This window comes from Cygnus atratus, chromosome 2 (genome assembly GCF_013377495.2).
Source record: "Cygnus atratus isolate AKBS03 ecotype Queensland, Australia chromosome 2, CAtr_DNAZoo_HiC_assembly, whole genome shotgun sequence".
In the NCBI taxonomy this organism is placed as follows: Eukaryota; Metazoa; Chordata; class Aves; order Anseriformes; family Anatidae; genus Cygnus; species Cygnus atratus.
The window spans coordinates 94,966,013-94,984,900 of record NC_066363.1 but is presented as its reverse complement, the minus strand read 5'-3'; the positions used below and the strand labels follow the sequence as shown (position 1 = coordinate 94,984,900).

General features: G+C 42.3%; 1 protein-coding gene across 1 annotated transcript in view; it reads right to left on the bottom strand.

Moving 5' to 3' along the window:
* Positions 1-18,132, bottom strand: part of GALNT12 (polypeptide N-acetylgalactosaminyltransferase 12) — a 50,445-nt gene extending 32,313 nt beyond the window's left edge. The window contains exons 1-4 of the mRNA XM_035550633.2: positions 17,758-18,132; positions 4,920-5,089; positions 4,024-4,213; positions 634-819 (exon numbers count right to left, since the gene is read on the bottom strand). Coding sequence (XP_035406526.1) covers positions 634-819; positions 4,024-4,213; positions 4,920-5,089; positions 17,758-18,128 — 917 coding nt within the window. The 5' untranslated portion in view covers positions 18,129-18,132. The remainder of the gene's footprint in view (positions 1-633; positions 820-4,023; positions 4,214-4,919; positions 5,090-17,757) is intronic.
* Positions 18,133-18,888: the final 756 nt, after the last annotated feature.

Below are 18,888 nucleotides of genomic sequence, written 5' to 3'. Positions count from 1 at the left end.
AACACCTACAGATAGCAACTCTTGCAAACATAATTAAAAGCCTCTATATGAATACATTCACATGAACTCCTGAGTTAGTCCCTCAGAAACTACGGTGGGTAGACTACACCATTTCAACCGAAATGAGGAACTTGCAAACAGGTTCACCTTTGAAAACAGACCAAGGAACCACCACTATCGCTACAGCACAGATAGTCTTCTGAATGACTTCTGCTCTCTAGTTGCTTCATGTTTTTTTCCCCTTTTTCACAGTTGACCATGATACACTTTTTACAACATGGATCTCTTCGTTTTGCATAAAGGACATCCTTCATTATTAATTAAGAAGTTACAACTTTTCCTTGCGCTGGTAAGTGTCTGGCAGTTTGTCTGAAGAAGTGACTACTTGTGCAATAAGGATTCCACACAAAAGATTACATGGGAATTTGATTTTTTAGAGCAGTAGTTTTTCCAGCAGCATGGTGTTTTTTCTGGAGCTACTTCAGAAAATAGGGAACCAAACAAAATATGTAATGTAACTGTAAGTGGTAAGCACTCATTTATTACATATTTTGTCAGCACCTGACATTTCCAACTCAAGTCAAAAGCACTCACAACATTGACATTTTAAGAACAGGATGCATAAAAATTAACCTGATCACATCGATCTTGGACTTTCTTCGTTTCTGTTCTCTTTCAGGGGTACTATGCCAAGTGAAGACCAGCCTCCAGTCAAATCCACCAATCTGTGGCTCACCAGCATTTCCCAAGTACTCAAATGTATTCCAGTCAATAACATCAATAACAGGGCAGACAACAGCCGATTCTTCTTCCGCAATCCTAAGATGTTTTTAAAATAAGAGAAAGGTGACTTCTATTAGAAACTTCTCTCAAAAACAGAACTGTCAAGAAAAGAAAACAATGGTGAATACCAAACACAAAATTTTGCCCTGTTTCAACTCATGCTGCAATACAAGCAAAAAGCAGCTACAAGAATAATCACCAATTTTTTGTTGAGGATGCATCAGGAGGATGCACCAGGATGGACTCAGCTGCAGGCATCTGGCAAGCAGCGCTCTTCCTGGACAGTGGAAGTGAGAGATACGCCAGCTGGCTTGAGATAAGAGGTTCTGCATCTGGCTCAGCTGTCATATCTAGCATCACATTCTCAACAAAAAACATCTATTTTGTTTTGTACAGGTAGCTGCTTCTGAAATATTAAGAGAGAAGAGGATCTAAGTGGGACTCCTGGATTTTCTCAGAGGCAAAACTGTGTCATCTTTCAGCATGGCCATTATCATTCTCCAGGGACAAATAAGGTGTCTAGGGTCTATGACCCTCAAAGTCACAGTTGTTCTTATAAATGTGATCATCTTCAAAAGGTTACACTAAACACTACTACAGTAGTTCAAAAAGATGCCATGAGCTTAAAACAAAAAAAAACACGTGATGTTTCCATGTGGGAATTAGATCACCAAGGAGGCCTCAAGAAACCCTAACACCACAGGAAGTTAAAAGGACAAACAAGATAGTCCTGCAGATAACATCACTATCAGCAAGTGTGATCTAAAGAAAGTTAAGATCCTTATCAGTACTAAGAACACATCAGAGCTGAGGACATCCCTTGCAAGCCTACTTCTGCAAGCAGATAAACTTCCTCCCATGTCTCAATGCCATGCAGGGTTTTCTGGATTCCTTTCCAAAAGTATTTGCCCTCACAAAAGACAGTGGGACCCTTTGCCTTAATTTCTTGAAAGGCCTCTCCTAATACCACAAGAGATCAACTTCAAGCATGCAAGCTGAAGCTAAGGCTTTTCTCCTAAATCCCTCTTCAGCAGTCTTTTCCATGCTAGTCTTAGACATCTCTGGTTAGTTCAATGAAAAAGTAGCTTGCTTGACTTTGGGACTTGCTTAGCCCTGCATCTGCTGATTTGCATGTTCTTCTGTTTTTCTTCTTTAGGAGAAGAAAAAAAAAAAAAAGAACATGCTCTATGGCCATACACGATCTGATGTATCTATCATTCAAGGAGAGTTGGTTCCTCATGGGATTATGAGGCTTAAAACCCACAGGCTGAACAAGGGGCTCCGTCCCTGTTGCACTCAACTCTCTGAAATTAGAGCATCTTGTGGTGGTTAAATACAGAGGAGAATAGAAGTGGCTCCAAAAAAGTATTGTCTGAGCTGAGAAAGACTGCCTTAAATATGAAACGGTCCCTTCTTGTTGCCACGGGGGAAACGCAACACAGCTGTTTTCTTCTCTAAATTCCTACACTGAAGTCCTATTTGGCAGAGTGCACAAAAGGGCTTATACAAATATTGCTGTCTCCTGTCTCACTTGCATAAAGGTTATGCACTAAGCAAGGAGAAGGTTACAAACACAGAGAGAAAAGAAATCCCTATCAAATGGAAAAAAGCCTTGTTGTTCTTGAAAAGGAGTAAAAAATAAATATTTGGCACATGATTGCAGTCATCAGGTAAGTGAAAAACTATCACTTTTTCTGTAAATTAAGATGTAACTAGCTGGTACAATGCACAAACAGTTTACAAATACAGCAGTGGCTGCATGGCAAAATGCTAACACTGTCATATTGTTTCCATACATTTGAGCCAATGCCATACAAACAATCCCCTAGAGTTGGATATCTGCATCTAGAGCAAAAAGGGCACCGATTCCAAGACACATCCAAAGATAACTTTTTACAGAAGGCAATTTTTCACACATTGGAATTACCCAAACTCTTTCTCAAGACTGCCATCTAGTGGTTTGCTAAAAAAAAAGTGAAGTCTGCCCTCTGTTTCTTCATACTTATTTTTTTATTTGTAATTCTTTTTCTTTCTTCACACTATCTGTACTGTTCATAGTTAACCCACAATTATCTGGAATATATCCAGCATGAAATTTAGAAGAAAAAAAAAAGACACTTCTAAGATGAAAATAGTTATTCCAGATACAATCTCAAATGTACAATGGGGCGTTTGTTCCTCTTGGAAATCTCTCTCCAGTTTGCACAGCCCTTCTCTGACATAGGCAATACCTGAGATGGGACCTTTACAGAAGGCAAATCAAGCCGCTGATCTTGCAGAAATGATTTATTTATTTATTTTCAAAATGTTTTAAATGGAGATGTTTTTCTATATGCAGTATCTAGGAGGTCTGATTCAGGTACTCTAATTGTCTGTTAATGATGTCAAAGGGGGCAGAGATCTAAGGGTTCAGCAAAAGGGGCAAAAGCAATACAACTTCATGTATGCAGTGATGGGATGGTGGGGTGCCGCAGCAAGGTATACCAGTGGCTGAACCCACGGTAGGAAAAGTGCTCTTTGAGCATCTCTGTGGCTGCTGACTGGGTGAGGCCTATCATAAATATTTGTACCAGACATCTAGTATTCTGGTTTCTTTTTAAAATAATATTAAATATTAATATTATTTTAATAATATTAAAGACCTGTAATATAGAGAAACTACACAGCTTTAAATTACAGTATCCTAGGAGAAATGGTGTTCCAAGTAGTAGTCACTGCTGACATAACATTAATTCCTCCCTGTCCTACCTGCCCCATGATGCTTTGTATCGCAACCAGTTTGGATTAGCTCAGGACTAGGAAGATGGAGTTTATTGACTTCTCTTCTAACCTCCTTATGTGTATGCTGTCCTGAAAAAGAGGATGTCTCAGGATCCATATCTTTTGAGATGATCATCTTACTCACCCAGGCTGATAACCACGTTACCTAAGGTAGTTTCACAGCTGGGGGTGGATTCTCCTCCTGAAAACAAAGTTTTCACTTCTCTGAAGAAAAAGAGCAGCCTGGCTCTCAAGAAAAATAAATAAATAAATAAATAGTCTACCTCCTCATCTTCCAGACTCCTACTTTCTATCCCTCTGCCAGGAGAAAAATACTTGCATTGCGTGAGGGACCAGGCTGTGGTAACCGTTGGAAAAGGTCTGTGAAGAGCAATTTTTCCCCTGCAGAGCGCAGGAATGTGCCAAACTGACTCTTTTCCTTCTGCCTCAGGACAAAGTCAGGACGGAGCGTAACTCTACCTTTCCAGAAGTGGTTCCAGCCAGCCCTCATGGCACTCACAGTGGCAGTCCAGGAAGGTCAGGATGTCCCCTTTGGCTATAGAAGCCCCCAGCAGTCGGGCTCGAACCAGCCCTTCCCTCTTGTTTGCACGGATAAGACGCACCTTGCGTAAGCCAGCCACGTAGTTTTCCAAACGCTCCTTTAAATGCTCTGTAACAACAGAAAGAAAATAATATAGTTCTCTATTTATTCATTTATGGCACGCTACAGAATGATCTTTTTCCAGAAGCATAGAACTTACAGTAGTGCTTTGAAGATGCTTGGACTTAGAGCTCTGATTCTGCTATCCTGTCTATGTAAGGAAAGGGTAAGGATGGACAAAAGTCAGTTCTTTTAAGAAACAGAATGCTTCATATTTGCCTCTGCAAGTCACTTCCAAATTGTTAGGTGTATCTCAAATGTAAAGGCTTTACTATGCACAAGTTTTGTTCTTAACACAATTCGTGTGTGGTAGAAAAAGTCAGCATTGGCTTGTGTCCCATAATTCACATAAAAACGGACAAACTCTTTACTTATTACTATAAATGGCACCAGCACAACCTTGGAGCAACCAAAACATGCTCAAATTAGCAAACGTGAAATGCTCTGACCAGACTGCAGTTATACATGTATGCAGGCACTCGCACTACAGCAAAGCGAACATGCTGCCCCATTCAAAACTAAATTTCATCCAGAACTTGAAATTTTCACTGCCATGGAAGAGACAAAATGTTTCCAGTTAGATTCCCATTTTGTACAATTTCATGGTATGTTACCAGAAGAGCAGATCTTTTCCTCCTGTGGACTGGCTGACAAAAAAACAAAACCAAAAACCACACAAAACAGATCCAACATTGTTTAGAATTATTCTTCCTACCTTTGTCACTGTAATCATCCACAAGGATAACTTCTTCTAAAAGTATATCTGGAGATGTCTCGAGAACACTATGAACAGTCCGCAGAAGAGTTGACCAAGCCTCATTATAGAAAGCTATCACAACTGATGTTTTTGGCAGGCTATAGTAGTCATACTTCTTCTCTTTGCATCTGTAAGCAAGGGGACTACATTTAGTCAAAGTGCAAAAGAATTTGTTAATTTTCAGAAAAATACTCTCAAATGAAGAGTCCATATGCTACTTACTAACTGTAAAAAAGACTATCTAAAGGATCTTAGAAGAACCCTATGTATCTGGAGTAGTCATGCAAACACTTTTAGAAAGCTGGCCTTCCAGAAGTCCTATTTCTACAGCAAAATTATGACTAAAATTCTGCAGCCCCCAAAAATATCTAAACAGAAAAATAATAGGAGGGCTGGTGTATGTGCAGTAGCTGCCTTTGCACAAAATTACTACAGGTATAGGAGCAAGCAGTGGTTAAAATACGACTCACAGATTACGGAAAGAAAAAAAAAAGGAGAAATAAAAAACTGAAGTGGGGTAAAAAAAAATATAAATTACTGTACACTTGTATTTTGGAAAATAAAACAAGTGCTAGACAGTCAAAATATAACTGTGAAGAAACAGCAATATATAAAGAAAAAAAGCAGTAACAAAACTAAGAAGTATGTACACTAAAGCATAATTCAGGAAGACCACAGAGCTGCCAAGATATAATAGTGAAATCCATAAAAACACATAATTTTAAAAATGCATGGTTTTCACTCCGTGGAGAGCCAGCAGGTTTGCAAACCTTTGAATTAAGCTCCAGAAGGTATTTCCTATAAAAATATATATGAACTTCCCTAAATGAACATAAGGATGCCAAGAAACTTCCAGATGAGCCAAAAGTATAAATTAAAGATTTCCCTCATCTGAAAGAATTTTAAAATAACGTCAGTACTTATCACCACTTTTCCCCATTTCTTCAAGCCCTCTGTATTGGCAAGTTTGCTACCCACCAAAATAAATGGTTTTGAGATTTGAGAGGCTTTCTGTGCTTCCTGCTTACTGCCTGGAAGACACCAAGGTTTGTTGGGAGCACAGGGTCACACTTCAGGTTCTGTAAATTGCTGAGGACCAGAAGGTACTGCAGCACGTAAGATGTCTCTCCCATCAAGACCAGAAATCCTCTAAAACCCACACAACTTAGGGCTGAATGGGTAAACCAAAGCAGAACCAGAAAAAAAAAAAAAGAAGCAAATATGGCAGCAACGTACAGTAGTCCCCCCCTCAAAACACCCAGAGAATGATACGGGAACTGCTTACCTAGAGCTAGAGCACACTGAGACCACATTTACTGCTACGCAATGCTGCTGTGCTAGCAATAAAGAGACTTCTTATAGTTTTGTTTAAAGAGTAGGCAATATTTGGTAAGATCTGTGGTATAACAAGTGAAACAAAGTTTGTATCTGAGAAAACACTCCTAAAATTAAAATTTTTATGAGTGGAAAAGAAAAAAAAAAGGTATGTAGAGTACTTTTGTAATAAATACCTGAAAAATGAGGAAGCAATGACGAGAAACGATACTTGGGCAGAGTAGGAACACAGACGTGTTTCTCAAACATGACAAGAATGCTATGTAACACCATTCATTTTATATATGTATACACGCATCTACTCACACGTAGACACACACACGCACTCACACAGTGAAGTACAAAATTGCTCATCCCTCCAGGCTGTAATCTTTGCTAAGACACTACATACAGAGATCTACCTCACACCAGTGGCTGGTGACAGAAATAATTTACTTTGCCAAATGTTCATGTATTAACACATGAAAAGGAGTAACATTTTAATTAACTTTTTTTCTCTAAGAACATCACAGAAAACCAACCATATGAACCCAATTTTAGAAATACATATTTACTTCAGCCTATTGAAAAGCAATTATGTTCATTACTGCCAGGAAAAAATCTTGTTATATATCACAATCACTTCTAAGAGGTAATTTCAGTTCATTTCTTGATGGAAACAGGATCGTTACCTACCCATTTTAGAAAACTTAAGGAAAGAGAAAATAAATAGGAGAAAACCTCCAGGAAAGCTTTCTCTGGAAAATGTCTCAAGAAGATTCATGGAATAATAAAGTTGCATTCCCTTATTTAAAAAGGGAAAGGAAATCCAAAAGGTCTAAAGAAGCTTATAAACCTAATTATAGATTAAAGACTTCAATGGATTTGCTTGAAAATTACATGCTGGAGACAGGAAACATAATTTGGCAGAGAATATGTTAGTCCCCAGACTGCTCCTGATTCATCGTGCATTTCTGCCTCCTCCATCGAGCATTACCAAGGCTGTGGAGAAAAGTCTCTTAAAGTCTGTTACAGGACAGAGCAGAGCCTGTGTTTCTTAGGTTTGTGAAGTCAAGAAAGAGGCTAAAACTGAAAAAAAAAAAAAAACCTCTTATCAAGCACAGTGACCTATTAGCATGGCAAGGAGGAGAGCTGGCTCCCTGTGGCTGCTGCCTGTGCCTGCTCTCAGCCCTCAGTCCCTGCAGCCAGCTTCCACCTAGCAGGAAAACCTCACTCACCTGACATACCAAAACACCCAGAGCACTACCAAAAGCTCAGTTTCTTAGTGCATTGCATTTATTCTGGGAGGGGGGGGGGAACAATCAGCATGCATGTACCAGCTAACATTTTGAAAACTTCTAACTTAAAAAAAATAAAAATAAAAATTGTCATTTAGCTTCTATGCAAGTTTGCATGTTTAACTCAGAAGTTATTTCCAACACACATATCCATTCCTAGATTATTGCTAAATGGCTGCCAGTCTCAAATATTGTCGCTAAAACGCAGCATACTTTTATCTTTCTATATTGAAGGAAATTTCAGATAGTTTTGCTCAGTCTTAAAAAATAATGTCATTGTAGAGGTCACAAAGCTAAAGCGCTTAAACCCTAGAAAAATAATGATGCAAGAAAATCATGAAAAAGAATGATTTTCTGAAATAAAAATGTTTAGAAGTGTCATTGCTTAACAATTAAGGATACATATCAACACTAAACATTAACACTTAAAAAGAAAAATAAGCTTTAAAAAAAAAAAACACTACAGATATGAAACCTGACTTCACGACTAGTGGTCTCCTCCATTTCCCAGAGTCTACTTACAACAACCATCTTCACATCACATCTTCTGTATCCACCCTTGCAAACTTCCAGATGCATTTCCATTCCCCATGTGTCACTCAAGTATCCAAGCCCCTACTTTCTATGTGAATCACTTCACTCCTACTTTGGGTTACTGAGAACAACAAACGCATATCAGTTACAATATGTCATTAAAATGACAGGGAGGATATAAACTGGTGACAGTAGTCCAAAAATATGTTTTTGCAGATAGAGAATGTGTATTTATACTGCCTATATTGCAAGCTGCTTTCCGCTCCTAAGGCACGCTCCAGCGCCAACCCTAAGCGTCCAACACTGTCCTCGCCTAGGCCGGGGGCCCACGGTCAGACAGCATTACCTGCACCTCACGGCAACCATCTGAAAGCCAGGTGCCATCCCTGAACTGGTTGTCTGGGCTCTGCGTGTCCATAAAGACAAACACAGAACGTGATCCCCCTCACATTCCCTGTGATACTTATTCAGGATGGACAAACAGGCCTCTGTAGGCCCTCACCTCTCCTTTGTCAACAGAGGTTTCATAGTAGAGTAGATGCTTTTCTTTCCGTGGCTGAAGTTAAGTGAGAGGAAACTACCCATGGCCCCTACTAGTGACTGATACACCACCTTGAACCTCAGTATCGTAACCACCAAACAGTTCAAAGAAGCACCATGTGGTTACAAGGAAAGAGCTGCTAGTAAACGTGACATTTCTAAGCATGGGAAATAAACACAACAGCTCTGTCATCTGAATTCCAACAAATTCCACCACTCTTCTCATTGCCTCATTCTACCACAGGGATTTGTTTGGATTTGTTTGTATTTATACAAATAAGCATTATACAAAGCAAAGCTTTTGTTTATCAACTTATATTCTAATTCAACTTTAATTCTAATTGTGTTCAGCTACAAATCTTTAAATTCCTAGACAGGAAGAGAGAGAGAATAACCCTGGTACGTGCCTTCCCTTCAGGGAGCACAAACTTAAAAACACATTCACTGTCTACCATCTTTTCTTGATCCTTCTCTACAGCATCTACTCAAACATTTACCTTCACCAAATGAAAACGTATCACCATACAACAACAGTCTTGTGGGGTTTTCATTTTATTTCTTTACACTGCCTTTGCAAATTCCATTCTAACTGAGGCTGCAAGGCTGACAAGTTTAATAATTTAACTGTGGAATCTACTATACTACAAAACGTTGTTAGCAAGCATTGCAATTAGGTTATCCATTAGAAACTAAGGAGACATCAGTCAGGAGAATCCTAAACAAAATTAAATGGGCTGTTTTGGGGAGTTTTTGTGTCAATTAGCGTAATCACTCAATTTATTTCATTTTGAAGAGCTGTCTCTCTCAGAGATGCGTATCTATACGCAGGGAGAGAGAGCATGGACGTGTGTAGACTGGGCACGCTGCCATGAGTTCATAAAGAATGGCTGCTGACATACTTCTGTGCAAGACTTCCACCACAGCTCTAACAGCAACATGGCAGGAGAAAATACATTTTTAATATCCAAATTTTATGTTCTACATGCCCAGATACTCGTATTTTAAGAAAAAAAAATATATGAAACTGAGTTTTCAGAGGTTTGTTCAGAACACAATCTGCTCACAAATAATTTAGTATTTTGTAAGGATATACCTCTCTTTTAGAAGTAACAGACTACTACATTTTAATGAAAAAGTCTGTAGTGAAAATCAGTAGGTTTCAGTTATTCTCAGTAATCTACCACAATACAACTGTTTTAGACTGCTAACATTTTTTAAGTTTGTTTTTTAAATTTTCACTACATAGTCCAAAACCATAGGCAAGCTCAAGATTCTCAGGAAGTTCAGAAGAGTACATGCTATTGCCATACCTGATTTAATGTTATTTATGCGACCGTGGTACTTGACATGCCACATGTGCATTGTCACAGTATCACCCTGTCAGCAGAGCTAGACATTTCTTTGGGCTGGGTTTGACCCAGTAGGTCAGGGACCAGGCTTGCTGGGTTTGTGAGGGCAGGCAGTGGCACACTGGCTCACCACACAAGTGCCTTTTCTCTTCCTAATTTGAACACAGTGGGCATCTGAATCCAATTTCACCTCCTCCACCCCATAAATCACAGAGGTATCAATGTGAGGGACTGCCAAGAGAAAATACCTCCTTGTCCCACCCTCCCAAAGCTGTACCTCCCCTGAGCCTTCCTCTTAGCCAGCCATGAGCATCCCAAGCTCAGAAGCATGACACAGGTTGCAGCCTTGCTTTCTGAGCCAACCTGCAGTTATTGTGGCTGTACTACCTGCTCCAGGATGAATTTGTGTTTGAAAAGCCTTCCTCGCTCCTCCCTGTGAGAGCAATCTATGCATAATGCCCACTGTTTGCGCCAAAAGCCACGCAGCCCTACTGCATCAAAACCCAAACCAAGGTATGTAAGTGCAACATTTTCAACACAGTTGAAGGATATGATAAATAGGCTTATTCTTATCTCCTCCAAACACCACCCGACTTTTCATTCTTATATATTTTCTCAGCTGAGAGTACCTTGAAATAAGCATCAGTTCTGCTTAAAAATTAAAAGCCTTAAAGCCTTATCCGAGCAAGGAATGCAAAGACTGCGCCTGGTTCTGCACACCCCCGAGCTGCACAGCACTCAGATATTGCAGAAAAAGGTGTTGAAGTTTACGGAAGGTGTGCCTTGCTCTGCTTAGCAAAGCAGATTAGCGGCAAGCTCCCGATAACTGCCAGGATGGCCAAATTATCAGGGTGAAGGCGTCAGCAGGGCGAGTTGGAGATACACCAGCTGTACCTCTTGCCACCCACTCCCCTCTATGCTGGCAGGAAGCCACAGTCCGGATCCATGCTGTCAAACATGCATCTGGGGGAATACATCACGATAGGAAAGACTCCCTTCCCAGGACACAGCACAGTCTATGAGACTGTAATGTGACCAAGTCTTTGAAAAGCGAGGCTAGCTAGATTATGGAGCAGTTTTCCAGATTATTTTAAAAGTCTTATTTTACCGGTGGCAATAAGGTCTTGAAAAGATAAGACTTCCAAACACCTATTTGGGATTTCAGGTCATAAAGGGCTGCTATAAAAACACCATAAGATGCAAGGAAGAAAGTCTTCTGATATACAAGTAAATTTAGTGAAGAAGTTTGAAGAAAAATACAAACCTCTTTAAACCAGATTAAAAATGTATTAAGAAAAAAAAATCGTCTATAAATCCATATCCTAATATTCACTTTCTTTTTTTAATCTATAGATCCTCCTAATTCTGTAATGTTATAAAAAGACTATAGATGCTCCTACCTAGCCCAGCTTCTGGAAAGCATTTCTGCACATATCCATTGGGAAAAAAATACGTTTTTATTTATTTATTTATTTATTTATTTAGCAGATTTAAAGCAGTGTTGTCATTTGCTCAAATGGCTACCCACATTTGCAATCTTCTTCCAAATCAGTGAGACACTTTCATTTGTACCAAGCTATATGATTTCCTACACCTACATTCAAAAATTTACCTTCAAGTGAGTAATTTGATTCAGGACAAGAAAAAAATTTTGCAAAGTAATACAATAACTGAAAGTTATTGCAACCATCAGTAACGGCAGGGTGCAGATGCACCTGGTCCTTAGAGACACTTGTGTATAGTGAAAGCACTGTTTGGAAAAAAAAAAAAAAAAAAAACACTTTGTGCTTTACTGTCACTGATCTGGGAACTATGTCACATTAAAATGAAACCAACTGAAACCAAGCAGTCATCTAGAGGTCAGGGGAAGCTGAGGATCTCCGCAAAGAACTATAAAGAAAAGCGTTCACGAAATAACACTGCGAGCTCTACTAGATGTTGGAGGGTGACCACTGAACAGAAGCATAATGGCAAAGACAATCGACACATTTTTTACAGAAGATAGGAAACAGCATCTCAAAAATAGTAAGATATCCCAAAGTACCAAAACACATGTGGAAGCACTGTTGTATTTGTACTGCTACAAAATGAAAGCCTACTTATTAAAAAAAATAAAAAAATAGTATTAGTGCTGGAGATGTATTACTCCTCCACTTAACTGCCGGAGGAAGGAATGAGAAGGCCCAGTTACACTCCGCTTTGTGGGTCTAAAGCCTATATTTACGCAAGTGAACAACTCTGCAAACTAATAAAGTAATGACTACAAGGTATCATGATTAATGTAGTTGCTGATAACCAATCATCCCTTCCAGAAAAGCTCAGAAAAACAAAAACAAGCAAAAAAAACCTAAACCACAGTGTTACGAAGATACTGAAAGTGTATAACACTGCAAGTGTTTTACGCAAAACGTTTGCTCTTGAGTAGGGAAGTGTGGTCTGGTTTGGACTCTGCTCAGCTGTAAAGCAAGGGCATAGCTAATAAACCCAGGTGCAGGCAATGCCTGCATTGCAAAGAGGCACACGGGCAAGTTCAAACTTCTGCAGGTAAGCACAGCACTTATGGTGAAAGTGGACTCCTTGGCATTAAGAAGTCACTACTGTTTTTTATCTGCTATCTGAAAATGAAATGAGAAGCTCACAGTGAAGCCAGGGCACTGGAGAGGAAACCCCCAGCTGTGGCGCCATTTCCTGCAGCACGGCAGCAGGTGAAAATCCTGGCGGGAGCCGCCGGCCCATAGAAACAAGGTGCTGTCATTTTTAGTGTGGAGCAAAACCAGTCTTGAAGGTTGCTCGGGGAATTTGCTAGTGAGATAATGCCAGATGAGCAGACTACGTAATTTGGTATTTACAATCCAGCAAACTAAACAAAACACAGTACCAAGAGGAACAGTAAGTGACTCACACTCAAATCCCGGAATAGGTGGAAAAAGCAGTTTTGAAAGTCAGGACAATCTTAGCAGAAGTCTGCTACTCTGAACTCAAGGACAACATCCCCCAAAAGAAATAATACTACAGGCATAAATAACGATGGTGATAGAGGAACTAAGCTCTGTATGTGCATGTATTTAAGCACATGTATATTTAAAGACATATCTACATATATTTAAACAAGCCCTCTCTCCAAACCACAGAAAATTATCTAGAATTAAAGAACGAACCTCTAAGACTTTTTACAGCTGTTAATGATTAAGCAGACCAGATTCAGGGTTTGGAGGGGGGGGTTCTGTGGTGACCCAAAATAACTTGCCAGGTAAGGAATGACAGAAAAGACTTGCAACTCCGTTTGCTTTTCAGCATGAGTGAAATGAAGCCCAAAGGGCTGATTCGGGCTTCCACCATGAAAAAGACAGCATGAAATGCCGAGTATGTGAAAAATACTTAGTCAGCACGAAAGCGCCTCTCCCTGCCTTGCTCCTCCTATAACTAGAGCCAGCCAAAAGGAAACCATCCCTGAATAAATGGGCAATGCACACGTACTGCGAAGAATATACCTCCCTTCCACACTCCCCTCAAAAAAAAAAAAAAGAGGTAGAATGTCTAAAATCAGGAAAAACTCTTGGGCACAGTCCTTAACTGAAAAGACCTCACGCAGAAAAACTAGAAATGTCTTTCTCACACATTGTACAAGACTGTCCAAGAGATCCTGGAGCTGTGCAGTCCCACAGACCAGAAGAGAAGCTCGTCAGGAGAAACCCTACAAGAGGGGACGTGCCATGCTGCCTGGGAGAGAATGCTAAGCAGCACCAGGAGCCAAAACGCACAGGCCTGAGCCCACTGTGTGGCACTTGCAGGGGAACAGACCCAGCAGGATCCTCAGAAAGTCAGTGGTTGACAGGATGCTTACTTGTTGTTGCACACTGTATAAATGGAAAAAATGAAGGACAGACTTTGAGAAGAAAATCTGGCCCATCTAGGTAACATGATGATTGGGAAAAAATTCACAGTGGCCCTGAAAGAGGTACCCAGAGAGGCTGCTGAGTACCCGTCCTTTGAGACTTTCTGAATTTGATCAGACAAGGAAAGCCTGCAGCAATAACCCTGAAGTTGGCCTGCTTTGAGGACGCTAGACCAGAAACCCCTGAGATTTAATCCAACCTCAGTCACTCTATGATCCTCTGACATATTTCACGCCCAGCCTTTCACATATTGTATCACCGTTTGGTAATTTCCTGGTAAATCTTCTGGTAAACGTTCTTACCTATATTTTATAGAAAATATGATTATGGTTTAATTATTTATGTATATAATGTCTATATGCACACAGTTCTAGCCCAAATAAGACCAAAAAGTTTTTGTGTGATGAAACACAGTATTATCAGTTGCTGATTTCAAGTTAAGACAGTTAAAGGAAGCAGCAACCATCTAAAGGAAACTATAGAAGTCGTCAAACACTCTAGGTCTGTAAATCTAGAGAAACATGATCAGTTCCCAGAATAACACGTTATGGTAGTCTGTGAGAACAAGGAATAAAGGTCCTCTGAACATTTACATCTGCAGGAATCTATTAGTAGGAGAAATATCTAATGTCGATCAAACTTTGTAATACAGTGCATAACATCTGTATAGAATTTGTAGTCAAACACTATATTATTTTGGGGGCTAAACTCAGACCATCATCCTTCTCTTCCTGCCCATTACAGCCACACAACACTGGACACCTCCACAACTACCTTTTATTAGTGAATAGTTATTGCTACATGTCTGGTCTGACAGCAAGCCCAGGATGTACAATACACATCAAGAAGAAAAAAATTATGTCACTAGTTTCTGATAAAGCAGCACTTTATATCCGTAATTTTGCAGATCAGGTTGAAAGGTTTAATAGTTCAGATATTCTCCGTCTTATTATAAGATTATATTCAAAAATTATAGTTGGTATCACCCAGAGAGTAGGTCACTAATGAACGTGGGAGGACATTAAGACTAAAAGGAGCAGTGGAGCATTCAGGTAATGGGGACGTTGCCAATATTTATTTGCCTTTCTTTTCATCTTCCCATTTTCCTTCAATCTAAATTTCCAGACTCACCTCTAAACATATAAGAATATATTGAAACAGACCAAAAGCACATAGCCCAGAATGCAGAATGCCTCCAAGCCCATTATCTGTTAATATCTGATGAATCCTTGATTTGAATTTCACAGTGGACAGACTTCCTTATACTTTACAGCAAACGGATTCTTGGAGCAAGGAGGTGGCTCAATTTGCTTCACCCACTTCATGCACCAACCTCGCACTGCAGTGACTCAGCAAGAGGCACCCCTCAGTAGCTTGTCTTCCAGGCTGAAGAGCTGCACATTAGTCATTTCATTATAGGAGCCTTCCCATAAGATGAACAGCACTGGGTCCCGCAAGATTTCTGTGGAACTTTACCAGCAGCCTTCCTTCACTACAAAAAAAAAAGTAAGTGACTGCTTCCCAGCTTTTATCCAGTTATGGATAATTAAGGAATTTCCACGTTATTTCACACCTGTTTAAGGAACTCATCAAAAGGCTGCAAGAATACCAACACATTATGCCTTCTTATCCATACAGTTGTTCTGCTTTTTCAGAGCACTCCAATAGGTTTGAGACATGTCATGCCTGACAAAAGCCAGGCCAACTCCTTCTCAACAGACCACACCTATCTACATGCAACTAATTCTATTCCTTACCACAGTTTCTAAATAACAAACTTGGAAGAGGTCCAAGCTTTACCAGTACACAGTTCTCTTCTTCTCCTCCAGAGCGCCACTAAAAAAAAAAGTGGTATATCTGTCACTTTCCCGTCATTAGGTACCAGAATAGTTTCATTGATCACATCTAAAAATGTAGCTTTTGCATCATTTTTAGGGACAGATGAAGTCTACCATTACTTCTTATTTCCTGCCATCAGCCTCTCCTAACGCCCCAATGTGCATTAAAGATCATGAAATGCTGAACTGAACTGGCTGGTCAAGCATTACTAACCTGAAAATAAAGTAAACCAGATATTTCCTAGACTTGACATATCCATATAGCCTCTAACGTTACACTGAAGTGCAATGAATTTTTGGTCAGTACAAGCTTGTTGATACCTTTTTTAGTACTTCTTTTTTTTCCACTTATCTCTTACACAGTTTTCCCTCTTAAGAAAGGTAATAACAACCTTATTGCAAAATTGTCTTTGGGGATTTCTTGTTTACATTTGCTGTGTGAGTTGGATACATGTTCTGTGGTATTCCTGCCATAATTTAGATTTAACTGTGCAGAAAGGCACGAAGAACTTCAGTGTACCAGCAGATACTAAAGCAGTACAATACAGCCCTATCTTCAGAAGACAATTATCTCCAAGATTACATCACTGACGCTTTGCAATCCTTTAGTTTGGATCTATTTTGTCATTTCAACATTGAAATATTAAAATCAAAAAGGATGCTTAATTGTAGCAAGATTTATCTGTCTACTTACACTACTTTCATTTCAGGAATCTCCCCCCTTTACTTACAATGTCCCCTGCTCAACAACTGTGATCTTCCATTTCCTCCAACATCCTGTCTGAGAGAAATGGCAGGAGTCCAAAGAAATTTGTTAAAATGATTTAAATTCTTCCTGTAGGAACGCGACTAAAGTGGTCCTTTCTAGCCTACGATCTAAAGACTGCTTCTAAAGGGAGGGTAAAACCTAACTAAGAAAAACAAGCCTACCACCAGGCTTAAGTTTATGATAAAAATGCCTTGCATTCGCACTGTGATTTTTTAAGAGCTACCATAAGATTCATGTTTTAGATTGAGCAATTGTAACTAGAATCGGGTGAGCTACCAGCCAGGACACACTGACACAAAGAGAAGGTACGGTGGAGGCAGAACCCTGCCCTTTCCACAGCTCCTTGCAACCACACAAGCCCGCTGCAATGAAATAAACTGGTGGAAGCCAAGGCCTGGAGGAACAGGGAAAAGGACTTGGAGGGGCTGGTAGCAACCATAGCTTTGCCCTCTTTGGCTGAAGGCACATACCCACAACTGGTCAATGTACAGTTTAAGACCATTCTTCTCCCCAGCTGGCTGCCCACTCGTGGTGCACCACTGAACCAAAGGACAGAATACCTCTGAACCACCGAGCAAAGCATTTGCATCAGGCCAGAACCGACCATATAACCCAACCTGTTGTGCAGTAGCAGCTTCATGACCGCACCAAACTGTTGCCTGCCAACTAGGACCATCGAATAGTATCTAACCCTTATTTTTAAAGCACTGATGCCATTATCTCTGGTAAATTGTCCCAACAACTGACTATTGAGGAACACGGAAAGCACCAGTTTAGAAGAGCATTATCCATCTCAGGGGGCATTTCTACATAACACAACAGCATGGGACCCTGCTAAGTCTGTATCTGAGCCTGCTTGGTGATAAAACAACCTGCTTCATCCTGCACGGCATCAGCCCCTCAAGTGCAGTGCAAGGCTGAATTCTGGGAAGTACGATGTTCGCAGAGCTGGGAGTGGTTGGAAAAAAGCGTGCTGGCTGCGGTGACCTACCCAAGGGACAGCAGCAGGAGAAGCACTGCACTCCCGGGCTGGCACCAGGCTGCTGGGGGTAGCAGAGGGACTTGGCTTCTCCCGAGTCACACAAGCACCTGCATCGGGCCATTTTTATGCCTTTCAGAAGGGAGCAGAAGGAAAAGCATCGACGGCTTCAAGCCTGCTAGTGAGGGCTGCGGTTTTAAAGCTGTTTAGCGGGTTGGAAACAGCGACGGGGTGCGAGGGGCGGCGGAGAGGCCCCGCCGCTGCCCCCCGGGTACTCACAGCGGGTGCCAGCGCTCGGGCAGGCGGCGGTGCAGCGAGATGCGGTCGCTCAGGTAGATGTTGATCTGGTGCCGCCGGATGCTCTCCTCCTGGCGCCGCTTCTCGGCCGGGCTCAGCTCCAGCCGCACCGCCCGGCCCAGCTCGCCCAGCGCCCCCGGCTCCGGGCCGGGCTTGGCGTACACGGGCTTCCGCAGCGAGGCTTCGTCGGCGGGCGGCGGAGGCGAGGGGTCGCCGCGGCGGGGCGGGGGGCCGCGCCGCCAGGCGAGGAAGCCGAGGGCGGCCAGCAGCCCCAGCGCCAGCAGCGCGCCCCCGCCGCGGGACCCCCGGCCCCGCTTGCCCCGGCACACGCCGCGGCCGAGGCGGCCGGCCATGCCGAGCGGGCTTGCGGGCGGGAGGAGCCGCCTCTCCCGGACACAGAGGCGGACACGGGCACGCCTCGCCCCGGGGGAGCTCGGCAATAACTTCTCGCCAACCTGCACCGGCCACGCAGCGCAGCCGGCGCCTGCTCTGCCCGCCTCGGCTTCGCCAGGAAACCCGCCCGGCTCCTCCGCCGCGGCTCCTCCCTCTTTCCCGCCCCGCCGCCGGCCAGCCCGCGGGGCACGGCTCGGGCCGGCTCGGCTCGGCAGCGAGACCCTTCACCGGGCGGGACCTGGCGGCCCCAGGGTGGGCGCAGCCCGCGGATTGCTCCGGGATGTCCCGGTGGCGGAGCTCCTGCTGGCCCCGGGGGCTGTGAGGGGCAGGGAGGGAGCGGTGGGGATAGGCCCTGTGCTGCTGGTCGAGGCACTGCGGGTGTAGAGTGAACCTTTCTTACCTGTGGGGGGGGGGATGTGGTCACCCCAGAGCGTGAGGGAGCTGTGTGGTGGACACGTGCATGTACCCCCAGTGAGGGAAAGTTAGGATGGCACAGGGCTACCATGGCCACAGCGAGCAGCTTTAACTCATGGGGATCACCAGGTTGGCCCCAAGGCATCCAGGAGGGTGACAAGGGACATTTCGTGCCGTGGAGGGACTAGGAAGAGCTTTGGGGTGGAAGGAAAGAATCCTGTAGGAAACCAGGCTTCATCAGCTCCGCTGCCTCCAGGACAGCACGTGATTTGACAAAAATGAACGGAAAATGGGCCAAGAAGCTGT